This window comes from Balaenoptera ricei, chromosome 1 (assembly GCF_028023285.1).
Source record: "Balaenoptera ricei isolate mBalRic1 chromosome 1, mBalRic1.hap2, whole genome shotgun sequence".
NCBI classification, from domain to species: domain Eukaryota; kingdom Metazoa; phylum Chordata; class Mammalia; order Artiodactyla; family Balaenopteridae; genus Balaenoptera; species Balaenoptera ricei.
In genome coordinates this window covers 135,625,437-135,640,565 of record NC_082639.1, presented here as the reverse complement: position 1 = coordinate 135,640,565, position 15,129 = coordinate 135,625,437, and the positions used below count along the sequence as shown (strand labels likewise).

At 38.3% G+C, this 15,129-nt stretch overlaps 1 protein-coding gene across 3 annotated transcripts in view; it reads right to left on the bottom strand.

Moving 5' to 3' along the window:
• KLHL20 (kelch like family member 20) overlaps positions 1 to 14,912 on the bottom strand; it is an 87,701-nt gene extending 72,789 nt beyond the window's left edge. Inside the window, exons 1-3 of one of the 3 annotated variants that reach the window (XM_059936564.1) lie at positions 14,783 to 14,802; positions 13,798 to 13,861; positions 7,276 to 7,333 (exon numbers count right to left, since the gene is read on the bottom strand). Coding sequence is in view for 1 of the 3 variants with exons in the window: in XM_059936544.1 (XP_059792527.1) it covers positions 13,798 to 13,820 (23 nt within the window). In the remaining 2 variants the exon portion in view is untranslated. Of the gene's footprint in view, positions 1 to 7,275; positions 7,334 to 13,797; positions 13,862 to 14,782 lie in introns of all 3 variants that reach the window. The other 2 variants (XM_059936544.1, XM_059936554.1) reach the window with 2 other exon arrangements.
• Between the last annotated feature and the right edge of the window lie 217 nt (positions 14,913 to 15,129).

Sequence of the window (15,129 nt, the reverse complement as noted above, 5' to 3'; positions counted from 1 at the left end):
TACTAAGCAGTCTTCTGACTCATATGAGTCTCAGAAACTAATCATCTATGACTGTACTGAGATAGTCTAATACTGGCCTGCAAGAGACAGTATCAGTTTACTACCCCTAAAGTTGTAGCACTGACAAAACCGACAGTATAATAAAACACTAGAGTGTTGACAGAATCCCCAGGGAAGGAGAGGAGAATCTAAAAGGGCATTTTAGGAAGAAGAAACTACACTTAGCTCTTCCTTTCTTCAGCAGCAACCTGTTTTTCCCAAGTACTTATAAATTCAATATTTCTATGCTTGGCCTCAGCCTACAGGTAACTGTATTCTATAGTACAAACTGTTCATAATTCCTGACATCTGGTAGAAACAGCACTGTTTATGCTTGACAATTTAAAACTGAAACGTAAAACTGAGCAGTTAAAGGATAATTTTTACCACCCATGTAAACAAGCAAAAAAGCTTTTAGCCACAGTATTTAATGGTCTCTTGTTTGTAGTAGATGCTGAAATAATAAATCACGTGGTTAATAGTGGTACACTCAAGCTTTAAAAAAGAACCACCATTAAAGACAAGACCATTTAAAAATTTTCCATTATAATACTGACATTGTATGTTGAAATTAAAGAGTTTTTGTTGTGACCTTAATTATGTACACAGATGGTACTGTTGAACTCAGACATAAACAATTTTTTATTTCACCTAAGTACAATATGGAAGCTAATTTCTACATATCTACTTTTTTTTTTAAAAAAAAAACAGTATGCAAATAAAAACACTTACGATTGTATTAGATTGTATAGATTCTGACTTTCAAGAATCGGTAATTTCTCTATTCTTATCAACTGTCTGGTTTGCAAACTTGGAAGGAATTCTCTTAAATGTGGTCATTCTCAAAAGTTCTGTTTTATCTTCTCTCTATACACATTCTTGGGGAAGTGCATTTAATCTCATGGTTCCCATCACCCATATGTGAATGGCTAAAGGATTCTTAACTCCTACCTGGATAAATCCCGAATTTGGATCCATACGAATGTCCCACCATCACTCAAACTCAATTTATCTTAATGATATATCTAAAACTGATTCCTTGACTCTCTACTTTTGTACAAGTATATGTCTCTCCTCTAGTCTTCCCCAGATCAGTAAAAGGCAGTTTCATTGTTCCAGCTGCTCAGGCCAAAAATCTTTTTTTAAAAAAATTAATTAATTGATTAATTTATTTTTGGCTGCATTGGGTCTTCGTTGCTGCACATAGGCTTTCTCTAGTTGTGTCGAGCGGGGGCCACTCTTTGTTGCGGAGCACAGGCTCTAGGCACGCGGGCTTCAGTAGTTGTGGCACATGGTCTCAGTAGTTGTGGTCTGCAGGCTTAGTTGCTCCGCAGCATGTGGGATCTTCCCGGACCAGGGCTCGAACCTGTGTCCCCTGCATTGACAGGCAGATTCTTAACCACTGAGCCACTAGGGAAGTCCCAGGCCAATAATCTTGGAGCCCCTTCCCTTCCACATACCCTCAAACCCAATCCATCAGCAAATTCTGTCATTCTACCTCCAAATAATACCTAGAATCCAACCATTTCTCTACCTTTCCACTAGTCCCACCCTAATTCAGGGTATCCTCACACTTCTTTATATGATAATAGCCTCATAAGTGGTCTGCTTGCTTCCACCTTTGCTGATTTATATTCTCTTCTCTAAACAATCAAAATGATCCTTTAGAAAAGTCAGACTATACCATTCCTCTGCTCAAAATCCTTTAAACACTCATATCAGTAGCAAAAAACAAAGCCTATAGAGTTTACGAACTTCTATATGACTCCTCCCCTGGCTAACTCTCTGAATTCATCTCCCACTTTCCCCTTACTCATGGTTCTCTAGTCACACAGACTTCCTTGCTATTTCTGGGACATGCCAAGCCCTCTCTTGCTTCAGAGCCTTAATCCTTCTTCCTGAAAGGTTCTTCCCCAAATATCTGCAGAGCTCATTCCCTTATTTCTTTCAGATTTCTGTTCAAATGTCAACTTATCAGACCACCTTATACGAAACAGCACCTCTTACTTCTACTACCCTATACCCTTTACTGTGCTTAATTTTTCTTCTTAAATAATTACCTCCTGATATAATGTATTGGCTTTCTCTCCCAACCAGAACATAAGCTCCATGAAAACAAGGCCTCTGTTCTCTTTTACTCAATGCTATCCTTCAACATGTGGATCCAGTGCTCATTAAATAGCTGTCAAATAAATTCAGCTTTTCTTCCTGCCAAAATAAACTATACCCTCCAAACTTTCTTGTCTGGTTCTCTTGAAAGAATGCCCAGTTTGTAGCCAGGCAAACATAGATTCAAACCTTAGCTGCATCATTTACTAGGTATAATCTTGGGCAAATTACTTAACTTCTCTGATCCTCAAGTTCATCATTTGTAATTGTGGGGATAATTACACTTACCTCACAAGGAAAATGACAGTGTTGGGATTTGTCTGAATGTAGGTCCTCTGACTCCAAAGTCAGTGCTTTATCCTGAACTGTTTTGGTCAACTAGATGGAGCATTTGAAACGGAAATGATCCTGGCAATCTGGTTTACGTGGTTGTTGTTCTTAGAAGGGAGAAAAAGCAAGCACGCTGCCACATGGCTGGACTACGCTGCTCTTTTAGGAGAATAAGAAGGAGCAAGAACAAGGATCACCGAGACTATAAGGGGTGCCTCATTTAAAATCTTCTGAGAAGTTGTATTTAATTCTAGCAATTTAATTCTAGACGTTATATTTAATTCTATACATTAAGTTATTTCTTCTGTGGTTCTGCTATTTGTTTTTGTAAATGTTTACTTAAAAAAAATCTAAGCCCACATCCTCCAACAGTCTCATCACATCCAAAGGGTTCTACTGGCAGAAATGGTTTGTTTTTTCTCCCCCCACCACCTCACCCCATACATCCCAGTACATTTTTCTGGGCATCTTTGAGGGGAAGTTATAGTAAGTGTCCCAGAAATAGGTTGTGTTCATACCTTGTCACATCTATATTCACAACTTCTTTGTTTGGAGTCTGATGGATTAAGTACTCTAATGATTTGAGGGGTGGGGTGGTAAACTAAAGTGTGAACTGCTCCCCAGCAAGAGGAAAGAACCCTAGGAAAGCTATTTTTTTTAACCACTTTTTAAAAATTGAAGTATGGTTAATTTACAATGTTGTTAGTTTCAGGTGTAGAGCAAAGTGATTCAGTTATACATACATATATGTATACATATATATATATATATATGTTCTTTTTCAGATTGTTTCCCATTATAGGTTATTACAAGATATTGAATATATTTCCCTGTGCTATACAGTATGTCCTTATTGTTTATCTATTTTATCCTGTGTATATGTTAATCTTAAACTCCTAATTTATAACCCCCCCCTCCACTATCTGCTTTGGTAACTGTAAGTTTGCTTTCTATGTTTGTGAGTCAATTTCTATTTTGTAAATAAGTTCATTTGCTTTCTTGTTTTTGTTTTTTGTGTGTGTGTTTTTTTTTTTTTTTTTTTTGATTAGGAAAGCTTTTAATTAAAGGCTTGGGGGAGCAAGCCTGATTGTCCAAGTGAAAATTCATCTGGAGAAACCAGAGGATCTGAAATTATTTGCTTTTCTATCCCAATAGTGAACTAACGACATTACAAATATATATATATATATATATAAAATATAATATATACATAAAGAAATTGAACTCAAATAACATTTTTATTAACTTAATTTCCAAGACTAATTTACATATGTTTTAAGGCTGAAGGAGCTAAGTGGAAGGATTATTCTGGACTCTATCCACAGTTAACAAACTAAGGAGACCAAATAGAGCTTTTGCCTTCTCCCACAAAAGGACTGCCAATTGCTTCATTTGCAAATATTTTCTCCCATTGTGAGCGTTGTCTTTTCATGTTGTTTATGTTTTCCTTTGCTGTGCAAAAGCTTTTAAGTTTCATTAGGTCCCATTTGTTTATTTTTGTTTTTATTTCCATTTCTCTAGGAGGTGGGTCAAAAAGGATCTTGCTGTGATTTATGTCATAGAGTGTTCTTCCTCTGTTTTCCTCTAAGAGTTTTATAGTGTCTGGTCTTACATTTAGGTCTTTAATTCATTTGGAGTTTATTTTTGTGTACGGTGTTAGGGAGTGTTCTAATTTCATTCTTTTACATGTAGCTGTCCAGTTTTCCCAGCACCAAGAGGGAGGAGACATGGGGATATATGTATATGTATAGCTGATTCACTTTGTTATAAAGCAGAAACTAACACACCATTGTAAAGCAATTATACTCCAATAAAGATGTGAAAAAAAAGGGGGGAGAAGGACTGCCAATTCTAGGAAAGAATCAGTCTTTCTAAAACCAAAAGGGTATAAAATCTGCCAATCAGTTTAGCAGATTTTGTATTCATTAAGTGCTTATGCAAAACATAACTTCAAGATAAAGTCTATTAATGGCATATTTTACCATCAACTCTCTCAAACCTTAACAAAATCTTACTTCTTTCTACCAGCCATGTACTTCACAGGAAGCTGACCATGTCCCCAGCTTTAAGGATGAATCCCAAATTCTCTTGCAATTTTAGGTCAAGATGAAGCTGATAGGGAAGAGGCTACACTGGAGACACAGAGAGAACTTGGGTCCAAGAAGGTACTATCAGGCCATGCATTGACCAGCCCTGGAGCTCACACTACCTATGGCCTTCTCGTTATGTAAATAAAAGATGTCCATATCGATTAAGCCAGTTTGAGTCAAGAAACTTTATGTTACTTTCAGCCCCAAACTTTCTGATACCAAAAACACAGTAGTTAAAATGTGAAACAGTAAAATTAGCCACATGTTCTAAATTTACTAACCAACTTTAATACAGAAAATTGCCCTTGCTTTGACTGGCCAACTACTCCTGTATATAGAGGTTCTTGCTCCATTATTATCAGATTTTCTAAATATGGTACTGATAGATTTAGAATTATGGTTTGAATTTGTGCCTTTTCTTTCAAATGAAGTAAAAATGTTGTTAGAAGACTAGATACTCTTTCTTCATGGCTGACTGCCCAGTTCCTGTTAGGCTGTTACATTAAGTTTTAAAACACTGTTTCTCTAACACCAGCTATGCGGGGGTGCTTGGTAAAAGCACAGATTCTTAAGAGGGGCTAGAGAATCAATATCTCTGGGGGTGTAGTTCCAGAGTCTGCATTTAGCAAGCAGGTTATTTTAACACAAATTAAAGTTTGACTAATATAATAACTGGCTAATAAATTTGACCAATAAATAAAATTTCTTTATTAGCGGAAAATATTGGTTTTTACAAAGAGACTATGTTGACCTAAGTTGAAAGGAAATAACAACATGGAGAAAGTAATGATTCAAAATGTAGCTATAACGGAAAGAAAAAAAGTAAGAGCGAAGTCTTGTCAAACATACAAAATGAAATAAAACAAGAAGGATTCACATTTACCAAAATGTCAATAAATCTAAAAAATCAGACATTATGTATGAAATCATTTTAAGAAACTGTAGGGACTTCCCTGGTGGTCCAGTGGTAAAGAATCTGCCTTCCAATGCAGGGGACCCGGGTTCGATCCCTGGTCGGGGAACAAAGATTCCATATGCCGCGGTGCAACTAAGCCCACGCGCCACAACTACTGAGCTCTCACACCTCAACAAGAGAGCCCGGGGGCCGCAACCTACAGAGCCCACATGCCCTGGAGCCCACACACCACAAGTAGAGAGAAAACCTGCATTCCACAACTAGAGAGAAGCCGGCGTGCCACAACGAAGACCCGACGTAGCTAAAAAAAAAAAAACCAAAAAAAACTAATTACTACATTTGAATTTCTACATATAATTGGAAGGAAAAAGCTGCTATTAAAATTTTTTTCAATTATTCTTTCACATTCTGTGGGAAAGGGCAATGTTTATTTCAGAGACAGATGGTGCTTTTAAGAAAACATCTATTTGGGCCTTTTATTTTTTTTTTTTTTTTTTTTTTTTTTTTTTTTTTTTATAGTATTTAACACTAACTCTGTGGATATTATTTTGAAACACTGGAGAGACATTATTTATTTATTTTTTTTTAAAATTTTTTTTATAACTACTTTATTTATTTATTTATTTATTTTTTGGCTGTGTTGGGTCTTCGGTTCGTGCGAGGGCTTTCTCCAGTTGCGGCAAGCGGGGGCCACTCTTCATCGCGGTGCGGGGACCGCTCTTCATCGCGGTGCGCGGGCCTTTCACTATCGTGGCCCCTCCCGTTGCGGGGCACAGGCTCCAGACGCGCAGGCTCAGTAGTTGTGGCTCACGGGCCCAGCTACTCCGTGGCATGTGGGATCTTCCCAGACCAGGGCTCGAACCCGTGTCCCCTGCATTAGCAGGCAGATTCTCAACCACTGCGCCACCAGGGAAGCCCTATTTGGGCCTTTTAAATATAAAACGCAAGGTGAGGGCCCCTTGGGATGATAAAGACCATTAGATGTACTTCGTCTGCAGTATTTTTTGGTTTGTTTTGAAATTTAAATTGAATTTGAATATCATTAGGAGGGCTTGGAATCTTAGTTCACCACAGTCCCCACCACTCTTTCTTATGTGAAACTATGCCATGCACTTATATGAACTACCTATAAGATATATGAGGATTTTGTTTTTTAACCTCTGTTCTAGAGGTAGCAAGATTGTAACAAAGAGAACTAAACTACTCAGTATAATAAAGTAACAGTAATTTCAAAGGGAGAAAGTTTCAGGGGGAGAAAGAGAATTAGAAAGGAAAAGAAACAGAGACTGATTAAAACTGGTGGCAGGTTGTGATTTAAGGAGAGAAACAGCCAGTGAGAAAATAATGAATGGCCAAACCTTTATGGCCTCCTTCATTATCCCTAAACTTTCAGTAAAAACCTGAGGTAGTCAATGGCAGTCATCAATGAAGGTGAAGACAGAGACAGTGGGTATACAGTATTTCTAGAAAGAAGCTTGGTTGTGAAAAGAGACAAACTACTATGTCTGTTTAAAGAGAGTAATAACTGGAAAGTGATTATATATTGATGCAAAGAACCAGAAGGAGGGAGAAGTTTTAAAATATATGCAAAGAGGGAGAGAATAAATGATGGAGCAAATTCTTGAAAAGTGGGAGTATTTAGAAACAAAATACAGAAGAATGGATCTTAGACAAAAGGAAGAAGGGCTCACCATAAGAGGTCAGAGTAAGGCAGTGGGAAGAAACATAGTGTGGAAACAGATACATTTATTTTTGGGTAAGGAGGTGTCAGGAGCTTGAGGAAGTTCATACCTGATGGCCTCTTTTTTCTGTGAAGTTGGAAGTTGGGGGAGCAGGTCACTTGCTGCCACTGAAAGGAGTGTTAAGAGGATTATGAGAAGAATGGATAAGGATGTGAAATAGCTACTGTGGAGAATGAGTAAGCATTGATTAGGGACTCAGAAATACTGTTGGATGACACTGCTGGCCCGAATGATATTAAAGACTCTGAATACAGTAGCATGAATTCCCTGTGGCTGGTTTTATCCAGCAGTAATCAACAGCCCAAATTACAGAATATAAATGCCTGCCTTAATCTAGAATGGGTAAATGCCATGGACAAACTCGGGAGTTGAGTGAGTGGTGGCTAGAAAATGGTTGAAGTGGTTGCAGGAGTAAACTGTGTAAAAACACAAGAGACAAAAGCATGTTGATTATGATTAGGTCAAAGAGCAGCTGGAATGGGCATTCAAGAGGTTATGGTCAGAAAACAAGTTATTAGGACTTAAAACGGTTTCAGAGAGAGATTTTCTGAGTGATAGTAGGAAATGAATTTTTGAAGTGAGTGAAGGTAAAAGTCCCAAGAATTTAGGAGGTCAAGGAAATGCAGGCTAGATAAATGGATGGGTCATTCCCATGAATATTGATATCTCGAATGATAGAAAAATCAAGTCATGCATGTAGGAAACATAAACCAAAGAACAAATAAAATATCTTAAATATTCTTCGTGTTTACTAAGGGAATGCTACAACTTTAGTACCTCCTTAAGTACATTTAATAACAGCATTTCTACATATCTAAAATATTTGAGTCAACTTAAATTTCATAGCTATCATGGCACTCGTTCCTCAGATCTACTTCAAAAGTAATAGTCTTAATTGAGGAAAGAGTCATTTTCTATAAGTGGCTATGATAATTTGAAATCAAGCACAATAAAACGTTTAGAAAAACATAGCCTTCTAAAGCATTTATAATCAAGTTTTATCTCTTAGTCCAAAGACCTGCAGAATCTTTCCTTAGCTTGGAATTGCATCTCTCCCTTTATACTTCAAACATTTGTTTTAATTTGGAAATTAGCAGCCTGCTCTTAAAAGATTCAGCTGAGTTGACCCTCATTTAAAGTCCTAAGCACACATGAATAGGGAGAGCTAGAGATCTGAGCATACAAATCCTTAAAACAGAAATAACATCTCAAAGTGCCAGTGAGGCTTATTAGAAGAGCATCCACTAGGCAGTACATTCCCTACCATACCAGAAAGCCAGGCAGTTAATTCCTTAATCTGAAAGTAGGTCATGAATACTTCAGCCTTAAGGCATCACTGTTTATTGGATGAAATGAGGGTCAGCATTGGGTGCCTTGGCCCAGCAATAAAGGTAAGATGGAGAAAGGGCAATTGGCCATGCAAACAAGCTGGTCTCCCTTTATGTCAGGAAAGCAAGTCTCCCTAGGATACCTCTCAGCAACTTCCACTGACATTTCATTGGCAGCACTGTGTTACATAGCCAACCCAAAATGCAAAGAATATTAAAGATATCAAGTATAATATTTTTTTTCCTGTGTCTATATAGTAGGAGGAGGAAAGAAAGGAGAGGTGTTGAGTAAGCCAACTTGGCATGGCACACCAAGAAAGAGCCAAATCAAGCAGGTGTATCTTATATTACTATTTTTTAAAATTAATTAATTAATTTTTTGGCTGAGTTGGGTCTTCATGGCTGCGCACGGGCCTTCTCTAGTTGCAGCAAGCGGGAGCTACTCTTCGTTGCGGTGTGTGGGCTTCTCATTGTGGTGGCTTCTCTTGTTGCAGAGCACAGGCTCTAGGCACATGGGCTTCAGTAGTTGCAGCATGTGGGTTCGGTAGTTGTGGCACACGGGCTTAGTTGCTCCATGGCATGTGAGATCTTCCCAGACCAGGGATCGAACCCGTGTCCCCTGCATTGGCACCTGGATTCGTAATCACTGCGCCACTAGGGAAGTCCCCTTATACTACTATTTTAAAGCATACATTTTAGACTAACTAGAATAAACTGGAAATTCTAAAGACAAGAGATGTGAATGGGATTTGTCTTTTGATGTTGAACGCAAGGAGCTCATCTGTGATCTTCACCGTGAGTGAACGTTATCAATAAAATCTCTAGATACAATTAAATAAAACAATACCCAAAGAACCTAAAGCTTCTTACCCATTTATGAATCTTCAATGGGTTTTCATCTTAGGCCCCACCTTAAACACCCCTGGTACTCCCTAGGATTTTGCTTTTGGCATCCTCCTTTTCTGTTCTACCCTCATTCACACCTACAACTTCAAGAATTTTCTGCATACTGATGACTCACAATTTTTTTTTCTCTCCAGCCCAAACCATTCTTCTGCCCCAGATCCATATTCCAATTACACGCTGGCTATCTCTACCTGGCTGTTTCCTAGACATAATAATCTTAAAGAATACAAAAGAGAATCTATTCTTGGCTTAGTAAAACCTGTTCCTCTTCCTGTATTTTTGATCTCATTATGGCAGCACCTAGTTTCCCAAGCTAAGATCTTTGGAGTCATTTATATCGTTACCTTTGCCTCACTCTATATTCACCAAATCCTTTTGATTTTACTATTAAACTCTTAATTCCATCCTCTTCTCTCAGTCCCCACTGCCATAGATCTACTTCAGGTCCTCATCAGCTTTCATCTAAACTACTACAACTCCTTTAAATTAGTATTTTTTTTGCCATTATTTCTTCCCTCTTTCTGGTCTACATCCTATCTTCTTAAATATCAGCCCCAAAACCAAATCTGATTTGTATAACAACATCCATTGGCTCTTAAATACCTAAAGGGTAAAGTTGAACTCTTTCCCATGGTTGTAGCCTCATTTTCCATGATTTTTTCCCCTTGTTTCCCCTTCTTCCTCCCTCATATACTCTACACTGCAGACATACTTACCATTCCATACATCTTATACACTTCCAGGTTTTGGTGTCTTTTTGTGTTTTCGTTTTTGTTTTTGGCACAGCTGTTCCTTCTGTTTATGGTGGCTTTATTATCTCCCTTCTTTAATTCTTATCCTTTAAAGTACATTCTTGAAAGCAAATTCTTATCCTTTCTAAAAGATCCAGCTCAAATATCACAACCTCTGTGAAGCTTTCCTCATCTCCACAGAGCAGAGGTTTACATCTCTATTAAAATGCTTTTCATGGGACTTCCCTGGTGGCACAGTGGTTAAGAATCCGCCTGCCAATGCAGGGGACACGGTTTCGATCTCCTGGTCTGGGATGATCCTACATGCCGCGGAGCGACTAAGCCTGTGTGCCACACTACTGAGCCTGTGCTCTAGAGCCCAAGAGCCACAACTACTGAGCCCGTGCACCACAACTACCGAAGCCCACTCGCCTACAGCCTGTGCTGCGCAACAAGAGAAGCCACCGCAATGAGAAGCCCACGCATCACAATGAAGAGTAGCCCCCGATCGCTGCAACTAGAGAAAGCCCATGTGCAGCAACAAAGACCCAACGCAGCCAAAAAAAAAAAAAAAAAAGTCCTGTTCATGTTGTATTATGGTATCTGTTTACATGTCTTTCCATCACTTCATCTGTATATGTACAGTATACAGGCATAGAACAAGTACTATATAAATGTTTGGTGAGTGAATAAACCAATTCCTAATAAAATCAGGCTCAGTTTCCTATTTGTATATTTAAGGAAAGATGGAAGAATTACATTGCAAAATGTTTTAGTATCTCTAAATTAAATCAATGGTTAAAAAATAGTATCTTGGGAGACGGGCACACTGTTGGTGAGACTTCAGACTGGTATAATCTCTAAGGAGAGGAATTTGTTAATATTAACCAAAATCTTAAAATGCACATACTCTTTGGGCAATCTGACATCTAAGAATTTATCCTATACTTACACAACTGGGCAAAAACCACATACAAGGATATTCACTGCAGAACTGGTTGTAACAGCAAACCGTTTGAAATAAATGTCTCTCAAAGGGACTGGTTAACTATGGTACCTACAGATAATAAAATACTATGTAACTATTAAAAAGAATAAGGTGGGTCTATGTATTTGTCATATCTACAAGATAATGTGTGAAGTGAAAAAAGAAAGATACAGAAGACTGTGCATGATGTGCAAACATTAGTGTTTTTTAAAAAGGGGAGATATTCTATATATGCTTGTATATGTATTTCAATACTGAAAGAATGCATAAGAAACTGCTTTCAAGTGGTTCCTCTGGAGAGGAAAATTGGGAGCTAGGGTCAGCATTGGGAGACTTACTTTTCATTGAATATCCTATCTTTTAAATTGTGTAGCATTTACCCATAATAGGTAGTTAAATAAATGAATGCAATGAAGCTTTACTAATAAAATGCCAATCAGTTGCATAAAACTTTATGATTAAGCATTGGAATACCCTAACAGCAATTTTCAATCTTTTCTTGTTCATAGTTTTTTCCCCCCTCATGGGAAAAGTCTGTAGACACTGTTCAGTTGTTCAGTCATTCAAACAATTATTCAGTGATCATTAGGTGCCAGGGATACAAAGATACAGAAGACATATGACACTCAAAGGGCTCACACTCTAGTAGTGAGAACAAACATGTATTCAAATTATCTCAATATAAACAGTTATTTCTCATTCAAAGCTTCTCCAATAGCTGGTAAGTATAAACCCAACATTACTTCCCAGAGACTGCTTTCTGGGTTGCAGCAGCAAGAATGACAGCCATAAGGAAAGGGTAGGGAAGTGTGACCATGACTTAACATAGGTAGCAGGTAAAAGTAAAACCAGAGAGCAGTGGTAGGCCAGGCTCTGGCCAAGTGATGGTGATGAAAAAAAGAACTGTAACTTAACAATTAACGGCACCAGAATTCTCCAACATGTTTAAACAACTGGCAATATTATATAAAAAAAGCAAGAAAAAAAAAAGGGTAGGTATGAGTGATTAAGCAAATATTTTATACAGAAATTACTGATAAACCAAAAACATTCTCATGCTGTGCCTTCCCTTTTTAAAAAATAATAAGCTCATATTAAACAATTACGTAAGATACGACATTTATGGCAGCTGAGGATGACAAGCAATCAGTGATTCTTGCAATCATGTTAGAAGTTGAAGTGATGAAGCATTTAATATATGTGTTGTTAATTTCTTCATGTACTTTCAGTCAAATATTATTCCTACTTTAGAGTCAGACACAAATAAGATAATGGTATTTGTTATATCCATAACATCTTTTCATCTGGCGATCTCAAAGCACTTGCAAGCATTCATTAATTCCCAATATCCTGGTCAGATACATTACAGAAGTAAACTGGGGCACAGAGAAGGTGAACAGGTCAAGGGCAATCAAAAAAATCAATAATTGATTTGGAAAAAACATTTATATTCTGGTTCTTGCTCCTGGTTCTAAGTCATACCCCCATCACAAAATGCTTCTTCTCTTAAAAGGGTCTACCAGAGCTATTTATCTTTTGTTTTGTTTTGTTTTGTTTTGTTTTTAATGAAAGTGTTTATTGGCAATAAACTTAGCCCTCAACTTACTTGTATTTACAGTATCATTTTGAAATGGATACTCTAAGAGAACTTTTGTTTATACTCAGGATAAAAATTACACAGTATTTTTTTTTTTTTTGTACTCACAATTGTTTCACTTTTTTTTCCACACACACACACTGTATTGTATTTTTACAAGAGATAAATAGACTGACACCAAGCATTGTACATGGATGACCACAACAAAAGCAACAATGATTGCAATTACCAAACACGAAACACACTCATACTATGTCATAATATTGACATTCAGTCCGGTAATCCTCCACTGTAACAAGAGCTATTTATCTTTGATGTTAAACAAAAATGATTAAATACAGTTCAATAAATGTGAAATGAGTTTTACAAATGAAGAAATAGAAGTGGGCTGATTTTCAATAAGGATTTGAGTCCTATTTGTTGGAACAGATTGAGAAAAAGCATTACTAAATTTCTAAATTCTAGGGTTAGAATTGTCTATGTTTTCCCACACACCGTTCTATTTTTCTACGGACTAAGTTATGTCCAATAACTTTTTTAGTCCTCAAACAAACTTCCCTGCAATGCAGCTATTTTAATTAATAGAACAAATGTATCAATGAACATCAATGAAATAACCAAAACCATAATTAGACATTCAGTACAGTGTATTATAAGCAATCATTAGTCTTATATGGCAACAGAACCCTCTACATTCTATGGTTGAAGACTATAATAAACCCATATAGTATCACAGTACACTTAGTGATTACCACAAAAAATTACCATGCAAAAAGGAAAAATGAAGTGTTAACTACATAAAACTCACAGCACTCTTTATAAATTTAAGTTTTATATCTTACTCTATTTAAAAAGCTATTAATTCCTGATACTACTTTTGATTTATTTTAGAACAAGAATCATTAGTTACAAGCAGAATTTGGTAAGATTTGAAAGCGTTTAAAAATTTTTTAAATGAAGCCCTGGATTATTATGTGAATTGCATTTAGTGAAACCGAAGGTTTTCTTCCTAAATGCCTACCTGCGCATTGGCTTTCCTTCCATGCAACATGAAAAGTACCCTTCACCACACTCTAAAGCCGAACCTAAGACAACAGAAAAGCAGTAACTTAAAAACTATTTCTGATCTTTCCGATAACAATCTCTATACAATAATTTCGTTCAGTGATAAAGAATTTTATATCCTATTACACGACAGGCCTTTTGCAGATGCACAATCATAACCCTTACCTAGTACCTTTAAGATGACCATCTTTACTCTGAATGCTAAAAAGATTATATGTGAATGTGAGGGTAAGTGCGCTAAATAGTCCCGACTGCTAGGTTAGTCTTGTCTCTCTTCAAAAAGTGCTTTGGAGACATTTAACTTTGACCTATCAAGTATATCTACAGAGTATTCACCAGATACCCAGAGCAGTACTAACATGATAGATCGGATAGGGAACACGCTGGTTTAACAACGGATCTGAAAGCTGTTAAGCTGTCCCGAAGGGACAGGAGTAGGAGCAGTCACTTGCCTTTAAAAACAAACAACTCCACTTTCGATAGCCCGGGCAGATAGAACAGGGTAGAGAAACTATGGCTCCAGACTAACATTCTCTTTACAAGCCCTTCCCTCAATTCCCGAAACAATGTCCACCACCCACTTGGCAAGATTTCGCTAGGTCCCGAGGGTTAAGTGGGACTCACGATATCCACTTCCTTCCCCGCAAATTCCAGCCCCTGTCTAGGGAAGTTGTCCAGGGTGCGGAACCCCACGCCCTCAGGCAGAACGGCCCAGCGCCTTCCCTGGCTCCGGAGTAGGGCTGTCAGCCAGCTCGAGCGCAGTCTGGTGCCCGCAAGGCCCAGCCCCAGTCCCCTAACAGCCCCTTCCTGGTGCCGAATGACAGGCGGCGGGAGACGCACGGCCCTCACCCAATGGGCAGCTCGGCAACTTGGGACCACAGATTTGCAAAGCGAGTCCTGGGTGCTGTCCACTGTCCCCTGCTCTAAGGCTGCTAACCTACCGGCTCCGACACTTTCTTCTCTGCAGTAGGCTCCTTTGCCTCCTCCGCCCGCCGCCTCCTCTCTGGCCTCTTCTCTGCCTCGGGTAACGCAAGGAGGATGCCGCTCCTCGAGCCTATTTCCTCCGCACCCTCCGCCCCACTTCAGCAGCAGGAAGTGGTCCTGTTTCTAAATCGTTCCCTCTGGAACCCACGTACTCTGTCAAGAGGTTCCGGCGCGGATAAGGAAGTAGATGCGCCCTTTGTTGGGGGCTTAGGTCCCTTCAAAGACTGCCAGTCCTCGTTACCAGTTCCTTGTATCCCGACGGTGACCACTGTGCTAGTTCACCGCTGAACTGGCAGTATTTAAA